Source organism: Octopus sinensis, linkage group LG27 (assembly GCF_006345805.1).
Source record: "Octopus sinensis linkage group LG27, ASM634580v1, whole genome shotgun sequence".
Classification (NCBI taxonomy): domain Eukaryota; kingdom Metazoa; phylum Mollusca; class Cephalopoda; order Octopoda; family Octopodidae; genus Octopus; species Octopus sinensis.
The window spans coordinates 18,809,221-18,831,247 of NC_043023.1; the positions used below are offsets into that span (position 1 = coordinate 18,809,221).

The window sequence follows — 22,027 nt, forward strand, 5'->3', positions numbered from 1 at the left end:
TAGTTCCCGGGGATAATCAGCGTGACACAGAGAGTGACAAGGCTGACCCTTTGAAATACAAGTACAACTCATTTTTGCCAGCTGAGTGGACTGGAGCAACGTGAAATAAAGTGTCTTGCTCAAGGACACAACGCGTCGCCGAGAATCGAACTCACAACCTTACGATCATGAGCCGAATGCCCTAACCACTAAGCCACGCGCCCTCACATATTAGGAGTTAATGAATTGAGAAAAACACATCCTAAATCTCAAAGTGATAAAGCTGTGGTTGTTTATGACTTTTTGCTTCATAATTGAAATATTGCATGTTCCTATACGGAACTTTTAGCACAAATAAACCACAACGATCACAGTTTTGTGATATTTAGTGAATTTCAAAGCTTTAGTTGCGAGTGAATCGGAACGAATTGTCAGAGATTCCATTTCTTTTAGTTTAAAGGAGACAAACGTTGAATGGCGCACCCACATTTCATACTGGCACATGACATCTACGAAATAAACTAAATTGTGATGTGTGCGCTGCCGCATCCGATCTGAAAGGTTTTCATTTGTAGAACACTTATTACCCTTTCTTTACTGTATTTTGTTTTGAGATGCTCTCTGTTTCTTTCAATTACTTTAAATATAACAAAGAATTTAGTTATCATTCAGCTAGTGTTAGGAACATAAATTGTGACTAAGGTTTGGTGGAAGATTTTAATTCAAAACTCATGACAACAAGACATTTGTATTACAGAACCAGGTGGTTTCAGCCAGGTTAGTATCAAAAGGGTTAAGAATTGTTTCTCTATTATATATTTTAACCCTTTCATTACCATATTACTATTGAGATGCTCTGTGTTTCTTTCAATTACTTTAAATATAAAAAAGAATTTAGTAAAATAACTTAGTTATCATTAAGCTAGTGTTAGGAACATAAATCGTGACTAAGGTTTGGTGGAAGATTTTAATTCAAAACTTATGAAAACAAGACATTTGTACTACAGAGCCGGTTTCAGCCAGGTTGGTATCAAAAGGGTTAAGAATTGTTTCTCTATTATATATTTTAACCCTTTCATTACCATATTACTATTGAGATGCTCTGTGTTTCTTTCAATTACTTTAAATAAAACAAAGAATTTAATAAAATAACTTAGTTATCATTAAGCTAGTGTTAGGAATATAAATTGTGACTAAGGTTTGATGGAAGATTTTAATTCAAAACTTATGAAAATAAGACATTTGTACTCAGAGCCAGAGCCGGGTTGGTAATAATTTTTTGGAGGACTGCTCTCTCATTTTGGAACATAATAATCCTTAGTTATTCGTGGTGAGGGCCTAAGTGAAAGTACCGAAACCGCTTAGCCCTTTCCAGGGCCTCGAAATATATTTCCAAAATTACTTCGTGTACACTGGACATTTTTTTAAATATCGTACCTTCAAAAATGCATTTTTAAAAAAAAATCATTGGTCCCTGTGCGCGCACACTCACGCTAGCTAGTCGTAAGTAGTCGATCCTACAACGACTTGCGAGTATGTTTGTATTTCAAAGGTGAATACATACTATTTTACTTGTTTCAGTCATTTGACTGCGGCCATGCTGGAGCACAGCCTTTAGTCGAGCGAATCAACCCCGGGACTTATTCTTTTGTAAGCCTAGTACTTATTCTATCGGTGTCTTTTGCCGAACCACTAAGTGACGGGGACGTAAACACACCAGCATCAGTTGTCAAGCAATGCTAGGGGGACAAACACACACACATATATATATATACGACAGGCTTCTTTCAGTTTCCGTCTATCAAATCCACTCACAAGGCATTGGTCGGCCCGGGCTATAGCAGTAAGACACTTGCCCAAGATGCCATGCAGTGGGATTGAACCCGGAACCATGTGGTTGGTTAGCAAGCTACTTACCACACAGCCATAAAGAAAATTAAATATTTTCCGAACAGAGTAAATAATTTTTTAAAACAAACTAAGGTTAGGGTTAAAAGTCGTAGGATCGACTACTTACGACTAGCTTGTGCGAGTGCGCGCACCGGTACCACTGTTCGCTAGTAGTACCAAAATTATTTTTCGGATTCCTACGTTTTAGATGTCAGAGATTGCGAATATGCGAAAACAATCTACCCTTTCAAATTTCACCCGTTCTCCCTCCAATTTGATTTTGTTTACCTTAAAGAGATCGTTGCGAATTGACGAAGATATGCAAATCGAAATTAAATAAACAATAAAGTGAAAAGAATGTGTTTCACGTAAATTCAGTAAGCATATAGATATGTAAGTTTTGACTGCTATCTCTAGCATGGTAGTATCTCTCAGATACGTTTAATTATAATTTATATATAGATATGAATAAACGGATTGGGGGATACCTTAAAGAGATCGTTGCGATTTGACGAACATATAAATCTCGTGATATCGCAGTTTTGTGAGATTTGGCTGTTATTTCTAGCATGTGGATGGCTAGCCGGCTTGAAGGTCAGAAGTTAAATAGAAGCAATAAAGTGTGTGTGCGTGCTTGTTCTTGTATGTGTGTGGACAAGAACAAGCACGCACACAACCATTAGCTTTCCCCTCCTCCTCCCACTCCGTCTCTCTCTTAAGATTAATAACGTTATCAAAAACAGCGGATTATTATACACCGAGGGAGAAACTAATAAATGCATGGGGTTGACTAGAAAGGATAAAAAAAAAGTAGACTTCGTGGGACACAGGAATAGAACAGAATGGGGACTTAGTAGACTCGGGTACTACTAGCAAACAGTGGCCCAGGTGCGCGCTAGCTAGTCGTAAGTAGTCGATCCTACAACGACTTCCGCTTGTGTTTGTATTTCAAGGCTGAATACATATCAAAGGAAATTTATCGAGCAAAGTAAATAATTTATTTACTTAGTTGTAGGATCGACTACTTATGACTAGCTAGCGTGGATGCGCGCACCGGGACCACTGTTCGCTAATAGTACCCCGGAAAATATGGTTAAGTTCGCTGGCTGGTCGAGGGAAAAATTAATAAATGCACGGTGTTGACTAGAAAGGATAAAAAAGTAGCAGACTTCGCGACACGGGGACTTAGTAGACTCGGGTACTACTAGCAAACAGTGGTCCCAGTACGCTAGTTAGTCGTAAGTAGTCGATCCTGCAACGACTTATGTTTGTATTCCAAGGCTGAATACAAAAAAAAAAATTAAATATTTTCCGAGCAGAGTAAATTTGTTAAAACGATGTATATAAATTTTTTACACAAATTAAATACTATTCGAACAAATTAAATAACTTTTAAAAATATTTTTATAAACAAAGGTTAGGGCTAAAATTTGTGAGATCGACTACTTACAATTTCTTTACTACCCATAAGGGTTTAGTTAGACGGGGACAATACAATGATTTGGGGGTCATGTGGGTGAAATGGAACTATTCATGGATAATTTACAATGAAATTGAACAAGAACAAACAAAAAGGGACAAATTAAGTCAAAAGAACAGGATAGCCGACCCCACGAGCCTTTTGGTAAGGGATCACGGCGTGTTCATGCAAGGCATTTCACCCTAGCATCTGTCTTTTTTTGAATAGACACATTTTCTCTAGCCCTACCACTTACGAGTAGCTAGCGCGGAGGCGCGCACCGGGACCACTGTTCGCTAGTAGTACCCCCGGAAAATATGGTAAGTTCGCTCCCAGGACGAGGGAAAAATTAATAAATGCACGTTGTTGACACACGAATAGAACAGAATGGTGACTTAGGACTCTTTATCTGGTGAAAAACGCACTAAAATCGCAGATCAATAGAAAATCGAAAGTTGGAAATCATGAAAATATAGGTGGCCCTTAAAAGGACCGTTTTTTGGAGAAAAGCAAGATTTACTTGCTGCTGGTGTATTTGGTAACAGCCTTGGTCCCTTCAGAGACGGCGTGTTTAGCCAACTCACCAGGGAGAAGCAGACGGACAGCAGTCTGCACCTCACGGCTACTGATGGTCGAACGTTTGTTGTAGTGAGCCAAACGGCTGGATTCAGAAGCGATTCTTTCGAACAAATCGTTGACGAAACTGTTCATGATGGACATAGCTTTGCTGGAGATGCCAGTGTCGGGGTGGACTTGTTTCATTACTTTGTAGATGTAGATGGAATAACTTTCCTTCCTCTTCTTCTTGCGCTTCTTTTCTCCTGCGGGACGGGAAGCTTTGGCCTTGGAAGCCTTCTTGGCTCCTTTCGAAGCGGTGGCTGGTGCTGGTGGCATGATGTCACTGGCGAACGATGTTGCTATCCCTGAATCTCCTCTATTTATAGCTGTCAGGTAGGCTCAGCAGATGGACATTTTTGTAAATTCGCGCCGTTCATTTTCATTGGTTAGAATTTGACAACTGTGTCACGTGACAAAAGCCCGCTAATTTTCACCTGCTTCTCGACTGCTGGAGCCGAGGGGGCAGTATTTAACGGCGAAAAGCCCTCGCTTCGCTGTTTTTTTGCAAACTATAATCGAACTCTGAAAATGTCTGGACGTGGTAAAGGAGGAAAAGTGAAGGGAAAGAGCAAGACCCGTTCATCCCGTGCTGGACTTCAGTTCCCTGTCGGTCGTATCCACCGTCTTCTCCGTAAGGGAAACTATGCCCAACGTGTTGGTGCCGGAGCCCCAGTCTACCTGGCTGCTGTTATGGAATATTTGGCTGCCGAAGTGTTGGAATTGGCAGGAAATGCTGCCAGAGACAACAAGAAATCCAGAATCATTCCCCGTCATTTGCAGTTGGCCATCCGTAACGACGAGGAGTTGAACAAACTTTTGTCCGGAGTGACCATCGCCCAGGGTGGTGTCCTTCCCAACATCCAGGCTGTTCTTCTCCCCAAGAAGACCCAGAAGGCTTCCAAGTAAGCGCTTTCGCTGATGGCGTTTGCCTTCGTCCAACGGCCCTTTTCAGGGCCCCTAATTTTCTGCACATAGTCTCCTTGCCGGTTGTATTTGCGATTCTTTTTAAGTATACATGGGTAATTTATGTAGGCGCACTTGCAGTTTTCTTATTTTTTGTTCCGTCTGGATTTTCCTAAATCTTTTGTCACAGCGCGGAGAAGACCTGCTTTTCGCACAGCGGCCACCCGTGAATTTCTGTTTAGGATGCCAGCATGAATTGGACTCTCCATCTGTAATAGATTTTACCAATATTTTGTTCCTCACGGTGTTAGATATGATGGGAGGACGATTTTGATGAAAATTTGCAATATTTTTTTCTCTCCACCGGACCACTTTAGGCCTATTTTGAGGTGGGGGAACGAGGCTTTTCGGATAAAGGTTTGTGGTGGTCACTCGCATATTGATGTTTTACAGCCGAACTCACGCGTGGTCCATTACTGGGATTTAAGATGATTGAAACATCTAAGAAAATACTATTACAGGAAGCATTTTACATATCCCGGTATTGCTAACGAACAGTGGTCCCGGTGCGAAAAATAATTTTCTTTTATATGTATGTACAGCATACATATAAAAGAAAATTATTTTTCGAACAAAGTAAATAAATTGTTTTTATAAACAATGTATATAATTTTTTTACACAAAGTAAATAATTTTGTAAGCTAAGTAAATAAATTATTTTTAGGGTTAAAAAATTAGGATCGACTACTAGCTAGCGCGTAACCGGGATCACTGTTCGCTAGTAGTACCCCATATCCCTTATGAGTCACTAGGATGACTCGCAGCATTGACCTCTCCGATATTTTTAACATTATGAATAATGGATGGGGGTGAAAAAATTAGATTTTTAAAATTTTAAGTGTAGATGTATCGAAATTTACCTAAAAATATTGATCAATGTAAATAAAAGACTATTGAAAGTTCTAAAACAATTTGGGCAAAGGAACGAGGGAGATGGCTTTCGAGAAATTCACACGATCCGATTTTTCCCTGGTGTCGTCTTTTCACGAAAGTTTATACAAATACCTTTCAAACAGCAAAAGAATTTTGAGGAAATCTTTTTCCAGCGGATAGGGAGAACAGTTTCGGATCAGGAAGACCACAAGTTATATATTTTTCAATTCCCGCCTTCCGGACCGATTTTTGTTTTTTTTTTGTTTTTAAATACTTTTCGGTAAAAGAAAAAAAATGTAAATATTTTCAGAGGAAAAAGTGTGATTTAAGGGAGATTTGGCTATCATCGTTTCTAGCACATCCTAGAACAATCCTCGCACGTATACTTTTCAATTTTTTTCTCCCCATAAACACATTTATGCTGTAAGATAAGAAATAGATTTCCACGGCTGTGATGAAAAACAATTGGAAAATCCCCCGTTAAAACAGAAATTCCGACTTACGTAGTTTTCTTGATCCGAAACACGTCTCCCCACTCGAGTTGTAAAAACTTTTCTCTTACAAATTTCATTATAATCGTAACCTATGCCGTTTGAAAAACAAACTTTCATTGAAAGGATATCTAACATATTTTCCTGAATGGGGAAAATCGGATCGTGTGAATTTTCCGAAGATCCTCTCCCCACCCACCCCTGTTCGTTTGCACAAATTTTTCATATACGTTTTCTACACTTTTCTAAAACTTATTAGACTGGGATTTCTTTCAACCAAATTTTGAAATGCATGTATGTAATTTCTTTATTATCCATACGGATTAACACAGATGGGGACAATACAATGTTTGGGGTTAACATGGGACTTTTTACAATAAAATCGGGTAGGGTTATTTACAATGAAAATTAAATAAGGACAAATAAACAAATGAAGATAAAAGAACAGGATAGCCGACCCCGTGTCAATGAAGCAGGAGTGGTCATGGGAAGTGCTAGAAATAACAGCCAAATCTGAAGATTTATGATTTTCTTCAGCCCTACTCTGTCTGCCCCTGATTGTTTCTGTTTGTTATAAGAGGAGAGCCTGGTGTCATTTCTTGCATTTATCCACTGATTTTTAATAAAAATAGGTAAGCACATAAATATGCAGAATACGTACATACAGATGCACACACATACACATGCATGTATAGGCACACACACACACACTGACCCACACACAGGTGCACAAACAAACAAAAGGGAGCGCAGTGTAAATAACGGACAGAGTCAAAAACTATGAAAAGGTTTGCAAGATGCAACGAAAATTTAGGAAAATAAAATAAGGAATAAGTGGAAATTTTACCGGTGTGTTAAATTATAAGGCGCAAAAAGAAAATGACTCTCCCCAGACACAACAGAATATGCTTCAACACACGAACTCACATAAAGAATCTTGCAAACCAAATCCCAAAACGAAATGTATAAAGCATGATTATTTAAAAAGTTTAAAATATCTTACGATCAGTTCATGAATGTATTACCTTCGAAATTTTATGATATATATATATATATATAGATAGATATAAGGCACAAAAAGAAAATGACTCTCCCCAGACACAACAGAATATGCTTCAACACACGAACTCGTATAAAGAATCTTGCAAACCAAATCCAAAAACGAAATATGTAAAGAGATAATTTTAAATAGCGAACTTTCTGTTAGAAAATGTTTTCTTAGACACACACACGGCCTTTTTTGTTGTTGATGCTTATATAACCAATGGATCATCCGTGTGGTGCAATTAGTATCATCAAGGTGGGGGAAAAATAAAAATTTTCCCAAACCGTTTTTTCATAAAACGACATTTCGACGGCTGTGGTGAAAAACAAATGGAAATCCCCAAACTTTTCTCCTATTTTCCTGAATGTTATGAGGGAAAAATCGGATCGTGAGAATTATCCGAAGGTTCTCTCCCCACCGTTCGTTTGCACAAATTTCTCATATTCGTTTTCTACACATTTAAAACAGACTGGGATTTCTTTCGACCAAATTTTGAAATACATGTATGTGTCAATGAAACAGGAGTGGTCATGGAAAGTGCTAGAAATAACAGCCAAATCTCTCCCGGTTCTGCAATGTACCACACGTGTGCTACCTCCTTATGTGCTTTATGGGAAGAAAGTTACGGAAAAAAATCAATACACCTGACAAAGAAATTAAGATGTGCTAGAAACAACAGCCAAATTGCCCTTAACTCACACACCTTTTCGTTTGAAAATATCTACACTTTTTTCTAAGCGAAAAGGCTTCTCATAGTTAAAGTACGTAGTGCCGAATAAATTGGAATGAATAAGTTTAAAGCTTCGCTAATCACAACAGAAGTAAATTCACGAGGGACGAACATTGGCTACGAAAAAATATCAAATCTCGGATCTTTTCGGTTTGAACGGCAGTTTTTTCTAGCGATGTCAGGGTTCATTTCCCACGTCTATACTTAACTACCTGTGTAATACCTTGTAGTGATATCTTAAATATTTCAGGTACACCGTTTGGATCTTTTCGGTTTGAACGGCAGTTTTTTCTAGTGGTGTCATATGAAATTGTCACCCGTGGAGGGAAGGGTATTCTTTTTTTTCAGAAATGTAAATAGACCCAATCTGTTTCTTAAACGAATATATAATAGAGAAATTAAACGAGGGACATATTCATACGGCACGTAATCTTTCATTTACTTTCTAGTTTCAGCTCAGAGCTGCGGCCATGCTGATGCACCGCCGTAATGTTTTTTTACCTCAATAGACGTCAGTGATTAGTTGAAATTGCAGAAATTGAAAAAAAAAAAACAACAAATATCTTACAAACCATAGAATTTTCTTAATAAAGCCAAGAGAAAAAGATGTTTTATAAACACATTCTACCAGTATACGAAGTTTAAAACTCTTTAGTTACCTAGAAATTATGTTAAAAACTGCCGTTCAAACCGAAAAGATCCAAAATATCTAATGCACAGCTTCAGAACAAAGTATCAAAGACATTTCGAATAAACAATTCACGAGACGAGAACACAAAAACATACCATCTTAAGGGTTAGCAGAACTTTACGAAAAAATTTAGAGGCCCTGAAAAGGGCCGTTGCGCTGAAGTATTAGCTTCATTATTTTCAGTTTAGGCTCTCTCACCACGATACGGCGGGCAAGCTGGATGTCCTTGGGCATGATGGTCACTCTCTTGGCGTGGATAGCGCACAAGTTGGTATCCTCGAAAAGGCCGACCAAGTAAGCCTCGCTGGCCTCCTGTAAAGCCATTACGGCAGAGCTCTGGAAACGAAGGTCGGTCTTGAAGTCCTGAGCGATCTCACGAACGAGACGTTGGAAGGGAAGTTTTCTGATCAGAAGTTCAGTGGATTTCTGGTAACGTCTGATCTCTCGCAGAGCTACGGTACCAGGCCTGTAACGATGGGGTTTCTTCACACCGCCAGTGGCTGGGGCACTCTTCCTGGCAGCCTTAGTGGCAAGTTGTTTACGAGGAGCCTTTCCTCCGGTAGATTTACGTGCTGTCTGCTTTGTACGAGCCATTCTGATGACAATACAAAAAAAGTCTAAGGGGCCGACAGCTGGTACGCTTTATATAGACCTTGTGGCGGGCTAAATTTTTATCTACAAACAAAATTAAGCGCCGAAATCTTGACACAAAGACGAAGCCCCAAACAGCAGCTGCTGCTGAACGCATTGATGTGATTCACTGATTTAGACACGTGATGTCTAAGTTGCGGTGTTCTCTGCTACGTCTGCGTGCTGTGTATATATACTTGCTACCGAAGCGATACGTTAGTCATTAATCTGATATTCAAAACATGTCTGGACGTGGTAAAGGAGGAAAAGGTTTGGGAAAGGAGGCGCCAAGCGTCACAGGAAGGTGTTGAGAGACAACATCCAGGTATCACCAAACCGCCATCCGTCGTCTGGCTCGTCGAGGTGGTGTGAAACGTATCTCTGGTTTGATCTACGAAGAGACCCGTGGTGTGTTGAAGGTGTTCTTGGAGAACGTCATCCGTGATGCTGTCACCTACACCGAGCATGCCAAGAGGAAGACTGTCACCGCTATGGATGTGGTCTATGCTCTCAAGAGACAAGGCAGAACTCTGTACGGATTCGGAGGTTAAACTGTGCAAGTTTTTCTAACTTCGTGGTCGTGAGTAGCGACGAATCCCGGCCCTTTTCAGGGCCACTCATATCTTAATGTAAGCCATCTCGCCTCTCTGATATGCTTAAACCAAAATGTTTGAATTCCAGCTTCCTTTTCAAAGGGATCTTTTTTATCCCTTTCATTAAGCCCCTCGGCATATCTTAATTAGATCGTAATATCGGATATTGAAGGACGGTGCACCAGGACAACATTTATGCTAGAAATAACAGCAAAATACGGATGTAACTTCATGGTCGTGAGTAGCGACAGATCTCAGCCCTTTTCAGGGCTACTCATATTTTAATTTCATTGCATAATTCCATTTCATTCACATGACCCCAGAACATGTTGTATTGTCCCTATCTGTAAATCCTTATGGGTAATAAAGAAATTCCCTCTTGTTAATATAAGCCATCCCGTTTCACCGATATGCTTCAATAGATTTAGTTTGGATTTCTTGTGAAATTAAGATGTTCATTTTTTTTTTTTTTTTTCTCGAAAGTTACAAAAAAATATGAATACAGAAATAACATCAAACTCTTTTGAAAAGAGAAAAGTAAAAGTAGCAGAAGAAATCCTTCTCGCCGTGCTGAAAGCAGCCAAATCAACCACGAACCAAATTATACCTAGGTACTACTTAAGAACAGTGGTCACGGTGCGCGCACTCGCGTACTTGCGCTAGCTAGTCGATCCTTACCTTGTATTTTTGTTTTATTTACTTTGTTTAAAAAAATTTTGTGTAAAAAAAATATTGATTTTGTTTTATTTACTTTGCTAGGTAATCGTTTTAAGATCGACTAGTCACGAGTGGCTAGCGCGAGTGCGCGCACCGGGACCAATGTTCTTATGTAGTACCTAGGTATAATTTAGAACAAGACGAAATTAAAATTATCAAAGCAGTTTTGGTATTTGAGTTATCTCCCTTACACTGCTATCGCGACAATGAAATCTAATTTTATGACGATATATAACCGGGTGGTTGCATTTTGCTAATTTTGGGGTTTTGTAAAATATATAAATATTTAAATATCATAATAATAAGTAGCTTAATGGTGTATATATTTGATTAAGGCGGCGAGCTGGCAGAAACGTTAGCACGTCGGACGAATTGCGTATCCGTATTTCGTCTGCCGTTACGTTCTGAGTTCAAATTCCGCCGAGGTCGACTTTTCATTTCATCCTTTCGGGGTCGATTAAATATTAAATTAAGTACCAGTTACGCACTGGGGTCGATGTGATCGACTTTAATCCCTTAAAGAAATAGATACATAACCGGGTGGATACGTTTTGCTTTTTTTGGCTTTTGTAGCTTAATGGTATATATATTAATATTTGATTTGAGTATAGAATAGGTTAATTTTATTGTTTTGTGATTAATAATTTATTTGGTTGTATAACTGTCAACATAACGTGACAGTCCCGTAAGGGAATTACCTCACCGCTGTTTAGCCCTAGGAAGCATCGGCGCTTCCTGTCGGCTTTGACACATTTCCTGTGTCCGTATATTGGGGAGAGGGGAGGCAAGCACCCCCACCAGCTAGGAATCCTAGCGTCGATGCTTCCTAGGGCTAAACAGCGGTGGTGTAATTCCCTTACGGGACTGTCACGTTAAGTTGACAGTTATACAACCACTTTTTCCACCGGGTGCGGATCTAGATATTAACCACCACTTTACCGCTCATGTCTCTTTGAGACATTTAGAAATTCAATATTTCTAAAATGATATATTTGTTATGTTTATATGTTACCAGCGTTGCTCGGGTTTGTTTTGACCCTTTAGAATTGGAATTTTTGAGAAGTAAACATTTTGCATTGTGTAGCAATGGTTGAAATACACCGAAAAATGGTGACACAGCAGTAAAAAAATCGTAAAAAAACAAGATTTTCACAAAAAACAAGCACCTGTTTGATGTAACGTTTCTGCCAGCTCACCGCCCTCCCCCGTGGTAATACCTATTTATTTACTACCCACAAGGGGCTAAACATAGAGAGGACAGACAAACGGATTAAGTCGATTATATCGACCCCAGTGCGTAACTAGTACTTATTTAATCGACCCCGAAAGGATGAAAGGCAAAGTCGACCTCGGTGGAATTTGAACTCAGAACGTAACGGCAGACGGAATGCCTATTTCTTTACTACTCACAAGGGGCTAAACACAGAGGGGACAGACAAACGGATTAAGTCGATTACATCGACCCCAGTGCGTAACTGGTACTTAATTTATCGACCCCGAAAGGATTAAAGGCAAAGTCGACCTCGGCGGAATTTGAACTCAGAACGTAACGGTAGACGAAATACACTTTTTTTTGGTCATATTCGTTTAGAGGAAGTTGTTTTACACATATTACACTTTTTTTTTATGACCGGGTCAAACGCTTCAGTTTGACCTGGAAGTTTTAGAATCTATGGGTTGGAATAGGCTTAATTCTTTTTAATAATCGTATGATTTCCCGTGTGTAGAATATAAATTCGTTAGAATATTCTGGAAAGCTCAAAAAAAAAAAAAAAAAAAAATTATGAGTAGCTGGTTACATGGGGTACTTAAACCAGTAAGAAATAATCGATAGGAAGGGACGATAAGGATATCCCCATGAGTTAAGGAAAGGACAAGTTGAAACCCCTTTATTTCATTAACAGAATCGCTTCATTTGCCACGTCTACACTGAACTACCTGTGTAATACCTTCTAGTGGTACCTGAAATATTTCAGAAATAGCAGCTCAGGTACACCGTTCCAACGAACAACACAAACGTGAAGGCAAGTCGGTGGATTGTCTGTCGACGAATGAGGGCCATCACGGTTAGATATGGCTGTGTGGTAAGTAGCTTGTTTACCAACCACATGGTTCCGGGTTCAGTCCCACTGCGTGGCACCTTGGGCAAGTAAGTGTCTTCTGCTATAGCCTCGGGCCGACCAAGGCCTTGTGAGTGGATTTGGTAGACGGAAACTGAAAGAAGCCCGTCGTATATATGTATATATATAAATATATATATATATATATATATATTATATATATATATATATATTATATATATATATATATATATATATATATATATGCGTGTGTGTGTCTGTTTGTCCCCCTAGCATTGCTTGACAACCGATGCTGGTGTGTTTATGTCCCCGTTACTCAGCGGTTCGGCAAAAGAGATCCATAGGATAAGTACTGGGCTTACAAAAGAATAAGTCCCGGGGTCGATTTGCTCGACTAAAGGCGGTGCTCCAGCATGGCCGCAGTCAAATGACTGAAACAAGTAACAGAGTAATGTAATAATCCTTTATGGCTAAATATTATACAATTAAGCGATCACATTGTAATTTATCCATTACTATACTTAAGTAAATACTGCGAAAGCTATGTATTTAATATTAATTTTATTATACAATCAGTTAATTAATTAAATCAGTCGTTAATTGCCAATAAAGGGATCCCAAATTTGCATATGTTGCTTATTGCTGTTTATAATCGCCAAGTCATTGTTTTTTTATCTTGTATTTCATCGTGAGTAGAATGTAAAAAAACCTGACACCGAAGAAACGAAACGTACTTGTTTTCTGCTATGTGTCGCCTAGATATCACATTCTTTGTACGTTTTCTTTCGAGAAATACATCCGATGTATGAACGATACTTCATCTTCTTTCATTTTCAGAAACATTTATAACTAAATAAATACTCGATTCTTCTTTAGTATCTCACCACACGCGAGGCTACTAATTTGTATTGTACCTCACGACACGGTACTGTAGCTATCAGGCATAGACAATTTCAAAATACCATTATGTTTGTACATAAAATAAAACTTAAAAATTACTGCTACATTTAACAACGTATTTTTTATATTGCAGATGAGATTTTTATAGCAATAAAACATACATTCATCTAGTAACGTAGATTAAAAAAATAAAAATTACGCTTCGCCGTTTATGTTTCCGAGTCAGTTTTTATAAATTTCTGTTGCCAGAGATCAGTGGTGGTTGATTCACAGTGGTGTGTAGCAAGGACGTTTGGTTTTAATTGAAGATATTTTACTGTAAATACGGGTTTATTTAGCAATTAACAGGTAAGATCTATTTAATATATGTTATTTAATACAATTAAGGTGAACATCGGTAATTGAAAACCCCTTTTATATTGCTAAACAACGATCGATATTAATTTAATTGCCAAGCACTAATTGTCTGAAATTAATAATTAAACGGAATTAATAATATTAATCAGGGTAATTTTTATTCTAGGTCATTCTCCGATCTACTTTCTCTGATTGTATAGAAATCCAGGGTAAACCTACATTTTCTCTTAATGAACCTGCAATGATAGAATAGTAAATACTTTTAGGGCGTTTTCTGCTTAATTGGATATTAATTAACACAGACCCCGGTGTGACCCCAAACCCCGACTGTCATCGCATTCAGCTCTTTTGCCTTGATAAATATTCTCGCTACGAGTAAATTGTAGTTAGTATAAAAGATACAAATAAAAATATACTTTAGAAACAAAATGATTATTATAAAACTACACGATCGTTAGATTAAGATGGTAATCGTGTAGCATAGAGTCGGAAATAACCCATTGCCCCCGCCGACCCGCAATTTTTCAGGTTTCTACGTCTTTAAATATCGGAGGGTACTACTTAAGAGTGGGCCCGGTGCGCGCACTCACGTCCTCGCGCTAGCTAGTCGTGACTAGTCGATCCTGACTTTGCGTTTTTGTTTTATTTACTTGTTTAAAAAAATCATTTACTTTGTGTAAAAAAATATTTATTTTGTATTTTATTTACTTTCCTGGGTAGGCGTTGTAGGATCGATCAGTCACGACTAGCTAGCGTGGATACGCGAGTGCGCGCACCGGGACCACTCTTCTTAAGTAGTACCAACGATCGTTAGAATAAAATGGTAATCCTGCAGAATAGAGTCGGAAATAACCTATTGCCTCGCTGACCCGTAATTTATTCAGATTTCGGTACTATAAGAGTGGTCCCGGTGCACGCACTCGCGCATCCGCGCTAGCTAGTCGTGACTAGTCGATCCTTACTTTGTGTTTTTGTTTTATTTACTTTGTTTTAAAAAATTATTTATTCTGTGTTAAAAAAATTATTTATTTTGTGTTTTATTTACTTGCTAGGAAGTCGTAGGATCGATTAGTCACGACTAGCTAGCGTAGATGCGCGCACCGGGACCACTCTTCTTAAATAGTACCAACGATCGTTAGAATAAAATGGTAATCCTGCAGAATAGAGTCGGAAATAACCTATTGCTCCGTCAGATTTCTATGTCTTAAACATCGGAGATTTCGATTATGTGTAACAAGAAAATTTTTTGAAATTCGATTTATTTAAATTTTTGCTCCACTTCCTTTCGGTAATTTTTCATTTTCTGTGACTTTGCTTCACTCTTTTTCCGAAATCCTTTCCAGTTGTACACTTGTTTTAGACCGTGGTTGTTACGATTTCAGAAAAAAATTAATTTTGCAATAACTTTATCGATGGAGTTTCGAATTAAAACGCCCACAAGTAAGTTGGATTTTCTCCGTTTTGACGGGGATTTTTCAAATTGTATTTCATTTCCCTACAGCCTTCGAAATGAGAGGGCATTTTTGTATGAAAATAAGTTTTTGAAAATTTAGTAGGTTTCTTTTTGTATGAAAATAAGTTTTTGAAAATTTAGTAGGTTTCTTTGTCACCTTCCTCCGCTAACCACAACCACCCGGAACGATTTTGGACACTTTTTTAGGGGAACTACACACTTAGAAACCATGGCAAGACTTCTGCCCGTCTCCTTCCCCACCCCCCAAAAAACACCCTTTAAAAATCTTTTTTTTTTTGGACACAACCCCGCCCAATTTTCGGCTACGGGGAATAAGAATCTGCAAAAAGATTGGCAAAAATCGGTATTTTTAAATTACTATCCCCACCCCCTTTTTCACTTTTTTCACAATTTTTTTTTTCAAAATATGTGGAAAAATACGGAGATTATAATTCTGAAAAAAACATTTCCAAAAGTTTTGGTAAAATTTCTTTTTAAGAATTTTGTTTTTTCTAAATATGCGGAAAAATACGGACATTATGATTTGGACAAAAATTTCAAAACATTTCTGTACATTATTTGTTATAAAAAGTTAGGGTTAGGGTTAGTGTTGGTGAAAACAGTCAAAACTGAAGAATTTGGGATGGGGGGGGGGGAAGGGGGGAAAAATTTCACAATGTCGTTTTTTGGCAATTTTCTGGAACATCCGTATCCGAAAACGGGGACTTTTGGCAAAAAAAAAAAAAATAAAATAAAATAAAGGCAGTGCTCCAGCATAGTCGCAGTCAAATGACTGAAACAGATAAAAGAATATTCAGACGAAAATGTGTGATTTTAGAAAGATTTGGCTGTCATTTCTAGCACATCTCACGACCACCTTCTCATTTCTTTGTCACTGACGTATTAATATATTTTAATATTTTAGGTGTATCATGACAATAGTGGCAGTATTTACTGTGATTACACACACACACACATATACTCTCTTTACTCTTTTACTTGTTTCAGCCATTTGACTGCGGCCATGCTGGAGCACCGCCTTTAATCGAGCAAATCGACCCCGGGACTTATTCTATCGGTCTCTTTTGCCGAACCACTAAGTGAGGGACGAGGACGTAAACACACCAGCATCAGTTGTCAAGCATGCTAGGGAGACAAACACATACATATATATATATATATATATATATATATATATATATACATATATACGACAGGCTTCTTTCAGTTTCTGTCTACCAAATCCACTCACAAGGCATTAGTCGGCCCGGGGCTATAGCAGAAGACACTTGCCCAAGATGCCACGCAGTGGGACTGAACCCGCAACCATGTGGTTGGTTAGCAAACTACTTACCACACAGCCACTCCTGCGCCTATATATACATAAACAGTGGTGAACTGGCAAGGTTGTGGGCCCCTATAGACATTAGAGTCCATATACTAGGACCATGAAAAGAACTTTGCTTTCAAAGAAAACATCTGAAGTCTTAACCCTTTAGTGTTTTAACCAGCCATATCAGGCCAAAATTGTCTTCTTGTTATATGTTCAAACCAGCCAGCTCTGACCTCTCACACCTATCCTACAAAGTCATTCTAAAAATAAACAGGGACGTCATCAAAATCTCAGAGTTACAAGATGCTGTACAATTAATTTAAAACAATGTAATTAAACAGGCTTTACATTTGACAGAGTAATCTGAATGCTAAAGAAAGAATAAAAATTCAAAATAAAGCAATTAAGCAAAGCAGTTGATCAAAGAATTCCCCAGGGAATTAAAAGAAATCAAGATGTATGATACAGCAGACAGCTAATCAATGGTGATAAAGTGTAACTAAATTTATGTTTGTTCTTTCATAAAGAACAAGCAAACTAATGATGTATATATATGAAGACTAGCATTATCGCCCGGCATTGCTTGGGTTTGTTTCGACCCTTTAGAATTATGTAGCTTGTTATTCTCTTTAAGTGAACATTTTTCTGGTTGAAATACACTAAAAAATGACGACACAGCAGTAAAAAAATCGTAAAAAATAAGGATTTTCATAGAAAAAAAGCACCTTTTTGATGTAAATAATTTTTGGTGTTAACATGGTCCGATTTGAATTTTTTCTTCTACAGAATGAAGAGCAAGCCTTCTTCTATCATACTCTCAATTTTGGTCAACTTGTGCCACAGGGTCTCGGAGGAGATAGTGTTAGTTGAAGGCTACCAAACCTACCATACGCAAACAACTTCAGCAATCCCTATTTTTTACAATTTTTTTACTGCTGTGTCACCATTTTTCGGTGTATTTCAACCAGAAAAATGTTCACTTAAAGAGAATAACAAGCTACATAATGCAAAATTTTTACTTTTCAAAAATTCCAATTCTAAAGGGTCGAAACAAACCCAAGCAATGCTGGTTGATACTGCTAGTATATATATCACCGTGACTGACCAGGCTATCAGATGTTGCTACACATCGCTGGTCACAATGCACTTCGCATTCAAATGACACCACCCCACTGGCTAAGCGAGCAGGCCAAGTATATATATATATATATATAGGCGTAGGAGTGGCTGTGTGGTAAGTAGCTTGCTAACCAACCACATGGTTCCGGGTTCAGTCCCACTGCGTGGCATCTTGGGCAAGTGTCTTCTGCTATAGCCCCGGGCCGACCAATGCCTTGTGAGTGGATTTGGTAGACGGAAACTGAAAGAGCCTGTCGTTTATATGTAATATATATAATATGTATGTGTGTGGTTTGTGTGTCTGTGTTTGTCCCCCTAGCATTGCTTGACAACGCGATGCTGCTGTGTTTACGTCCCCGTCACTTAGCGGTTCGGCAAAAGAGACCGATAGAATAAGTACTGGGCTTACAAAGAATAAGTCCCGGGGTCGATTTGCTCGACTAAAGGCGGTGCTCCAGCATGGCCGCAGTCAAATGACTGAAACAAGTAAAAGAGTAAAGAGTATATATATATTGCCATAAGGCATTATTTTTCTCACCTGCCAGCTAATTTGAATTGTCTAAAGTCGAAAGACACCTGTTGTCTTTGTCCTGTTATTATTATTATGATTATTGTTCTTTGTTTTTTGTATTTATATTCGTATTACTTTTTGTTTTTTGTATTTATTTTTGTGTAACATCGTCCATTTTTCTCTCCTTATTTCGTATACATTTGAAGCTTTCTTCCAAGGAATCTAGTGCTCTTAGCTTAGTTTTTCCTTGGGGCTGGCCAGATCGGAGCAATCTCAAGATTAATCAGCCAAAATTGCGAGGATGATCCGGTTCTTGACTGAAGATTAGAGGCTTCAAATGACCCGTCCATGTTTTTTGTATCGTCTATTTGGATGTTTTGCGTTCTTGTCCCATTTTAATATATTTTTTATACATATATATATATATATATATATATATGCATATATATAATAATAATAATATAGGTGGCTTATTCACAATTTTGCAACGGAATAGTGGTATAGTAATGTATATATATATATATATGTATATAGTCAGTAAATCAGAAATCTGAGAGAAGCACTTTGTAAGTGATAGAGCAGTGAAGTAATTAGATAAAGATAGTTCTGGCCAGTCTATGGGGTTATCTAGGGTTTTGTGTTTGTAAATTGCTTAGCTTTACAGCATCCCTTCAGCCATTAGGGTCTGAAGAGGTGCTGTAAAGCTAAGCATGAAACCCTGGGTAACCCCATAGACTGGTCATAATTATATATATATATATGTGTGTGGAGGCGCAATGGCCCAGTGGTTATGGCAGTGGACTCGCGGTTGTAAGATCGCAGTTTCGATTCCCAGACCGAGAGTTGTAGTGTGTTTATTGAGTGAAAACACCTAAAGCTCCACGAGGCTCCGGCAGGGGTGTGAGGTGGTGATCCCTGCTGTACTCTTTCGCCACAACTTTCTCTCACCCTATCTTCTGTTGGCCTGCTCGTTTGGTCATTGGGATGGCGTCATTTGAAGGCTAAAAACAATGCGAAGTGCATTGTGACCAGCGATGTGTAGCAACATCTGATAGCCTGGTTGGTTATGGTGATCATGGCGATATATATATATAAATACAAAATGGGACAAGAACGCAAAACATCCAAATAGATGATACCAAAAACACGGACGGGTCATTCAAAGCCTCTTATCTTCAGTCAAGAACCGGATCATCCTTGCAATTTCAGTTGATTAATCTTGAGATTGCTCCAATCTGGCCAGCCCCATGGAAAAACTAAGCTACGAGCATTAGATTCCTTGGAAAAAGGATCGAATGTGTACGAAACAAGGACAGAAAAATGGACGATGTTACACAAATATAAATACAAAAAAATAAAAAGTACTAATATAAATACAAAAAACAATAGTAATAATAACAACAGGCATCTTTCGACTCAGACGAATTGAATTCAGCTGGCGTTATATATAAATGGAAAAAAAATATTGGATAGATAAGTCCGTTTATTTCATTGGAGTGCTTATGTCTAATTTTTCTTTATAAAAAGTAAAAATTTTCAATGTTGTTTCTCTATTTTTTAAGTATCCTCATTATCTTAAATTCTTCTTTCTCTTTTATTTCAGAATATCAGGAGCTGCAAAGAAGTGTTTACATCAGATATTATCATCACTATTTATCTTCTTTTCAAGACTAAATGCTACACAGACTGGATAAAATTTATGGTGAATTCTGGATAAATATTTTTTAGAACGGAGATGAGTGTTTGTCTTATTCACTGCCTTAAAAATTACAAACTGAGTTTGTATTTTAATTAAACTTGGATTGCAAAGGACTTTGCAATCTCTTCAGATATCAACAAAGATCACGTTTGATGGAAAAATATCAGTTGTAATAATTGTTACGAACAAAGTACAAAAACGAAAGAGAAAATTTGTGTAAATTGTGATACGGAAAGAAAAATTATGGAAAATGAGTCGAGTGAAATTATGATTAAATGTGAAACGGAGGATAAAAGTATTGACTTTCCTGATGATGTAAAGAATAAGAAAAAGGAAAAATTTTATCACTGTGATGTCTGTGGTAAATCATTCTCTCAAAATAGCAAACTGACCAAACATAAATCTATTCATTCAGGAGAGAAGCCGTATCACTGTGACATCTGTGATAAATCATTTTCACAAAAGGACTATTTGACTACTCATCAACGTATTCATACAGGGGAAAAACCTTATCACTGTGACATCTGTGATAAGTCGTTCTCTCAAAGTGTTCACTTGACGAAACACACACGTATTCACACAGGGGAAAAACCATATTTCTGTGATATCTGTGATAAATCATTTGCCGAGAACGGTACCCTGACCAGACATAGACGTATTCATACAGGAGAAAAACCATATCACTGCGATATCTGTAGTAAATCCTTTTCTCAGAAAGACAACCTGGTTACTCACCAACGAATTCATACCGGAGAAAGGCCATATTGTTGTGACATCTGTGACAAAACATTCTCTCAAAGTGTTCACCTGACTAAACATAAATTTATTCATACAGGAGGAAAACTATATTTCTGCGATATTTGTGATAAATCATTCACTGAAAATAGTTCGTTAAAACGACATATCCGTATTCACACAGGTGATAAACCGTATCATTGTGATATCTGTTTCAGATCGTTTTCTGAGAATCATAACTTGACTATTCACAAACGTAGTCACACGGGAGAGAAACCGTATCATTGTGACATCTGTGGTAAGTCATTCTCGGACACTGGTCATTTAGCTAGGCACGAGCGGATTCATTCCGGGGACAAACCGCACAAATGCAATATCTGTGGTAAATCGTTCTCGGAGAATGGAGTCTTAACGAGACATATCCGCGTCCATACAGGTGAGAAACCGTATCAGTGTGACATCTGCAGCAAGTCGTTCTCTCACGGCCATGCCTTGACCACCCACAAGCGTATTCATACAGGAGAGAAACCATATCACTGCGATATCTGTGGCAAATCATTCTCTGAAACTGGACACTTAACTAGACACAAACGCATTCATGCAGGGCTAACCTTGTTTCACTGTGGCGTCTGTGGTAAATCCTTTTCTGAAAAGGGTCACTTCACTGAACATGTTGCTGTTCATACAGAGCAGCAGCTGTACCAAAATATGGGGTCATAATGCATACACAGCAACCAATACTGCATGTGTGACCCTAATTTTTCTTCTCTCCATTATGACCCTACATTTTGTAGAGTAAATTCTTTCCTTTTTCTGATTGGTATATATATTTCTTTACTACCCACAGGGGGACAAACAAGGACAGACAAACGGATTAAGTCAATTACATCGACCCCAGTGCGTAACTGGTACTTAATTTATTGACCCCGAAAGGATGAAAGGCAAAGTTGACCTTGGCGGAATTTGAACTCAGAACGTAACGGCAGATGAAATACCTATTTCTTTACTGCCCACAAGGGGCTAAACACAGAGAGGACAAACAAGGACAGACAAACGGATTAAGTCAATTACATCAACCCCAGTGCGTAACTGGTACTTATTTATCGAAAGGCAAAGTCTTTACTACCCACAAGGAGCTAAACACAGAGGGGACAAATGCA

At 38.2% G+C, this 22,027-nt stretch overlaps 4 protein-coding genes across 5 annotated transcripts; 2 read left to right on the forward strand and 2 right to left on the reverse strand.

Moving 5' to 3' along the window:
* Positions 1-3,808: 3,808 nt before the first annotated feature.
* LOC115225347 (histone H2B, gonadal-like) lies at positions 3,809-4,222 on the reverse strand. Its single transcript, XM_029796297.2, has one exon. It carries the CDS (start codon positions 4,220-4,222, stop codon positions 3,845-3,847), a length of 378 nt encoding a protein of 125 aa, XP_029652157.1. The 3' UTR covers positions 3,809-3,844.
* Positions 4,223-4,474: 252 nt separating this feature from the next.
* On the forward strand, positions 4,475-4,852 carry LOC115225376 (histone H2A-like). Its single transcript, XM_029796332.1, has one exon. The coding sequence runs from the start codon at positions 4,475-4,477 to the stop codon at positions 4,850-4,852; it is 378 nt and encodes a 125-aa protein (XP_029652192.1).
* A 4,016-nt stretch (positions 4,853-8,868) lies between these two features.
* On the reverse strand, positions 8,869-9,333 carry LOC115225272 (histone H3-like). Its single transcript, XM_029796210.1, has one exon. It carries the CDS (start codon positions 9,331-9,333, stop codon positions 8,869-8,871), a length of 465 nt encoding a protein of 154 aa, XP_029652070.1.
* A 378-nt stretch (positions 9,334-9,711) lies between these two features.
* On the forward strand, positions 9,712-21,792 carry LOC115225274 (zinc finger protein OZF-like). Of its 2 annotated transcripts, none has more exons than XM_036514343.1 (2): positions 9,712-9,998; positions 20,037-21,792. In XM_036514343.1, exon 2 carries the CDS (start codon positions 20,376-20,378, stop codon positions 21,585-21,587), a length of 1,212 nt encoding a protein of 403 aa, XP_036370236.1. In that variant the 5' UTR covers positions 9,712-9,998; positions 20,037-20,375; the 3' UTR covers positions 21,588-21,792. The 2 variants fall into 2 exon arrangements, with proteins under 2 accessions (XP_036370236.1, XP_036370235.1); XM_036514342.1 differs by lacking the exon at positions 9,712-9,998 and adding an exon at positions 13,872-14,008.
* The last annotated feature ends 235 nt before the right edge of the window (positions 21,793-22,027 follow it).

Coding starts and splice junctions, on each gene's coding strand:
- LOC115225376 (XM_029796332.1), top strand. CDS start 4,475: ATGTCTGGACGTGGTAAAGGAGGAAAAGTGAAGGGAAAGAGCAAGACC.
- LOC115225272 (XM_029796210.1), bottom strand. CDS start 9,333: ATGGCTCGTACAAAGCAGACAGCACGTAAATCTACCGGAGGAAAGGCT.
- LOC115225347 (XM_029796297.2), bottom strand. CDS start 4,222: ATGCCACCAGCACCAGCCACCGCTTCGAAAGGAGCCAAGAAGGCTTCC.
- LOC115225274 (XM_036514343.1), top strand. CDS start 20,376: ATGGAAAATGAGTCGAGTGAAATTATGATTAAATGTGAAACGGAGGAT.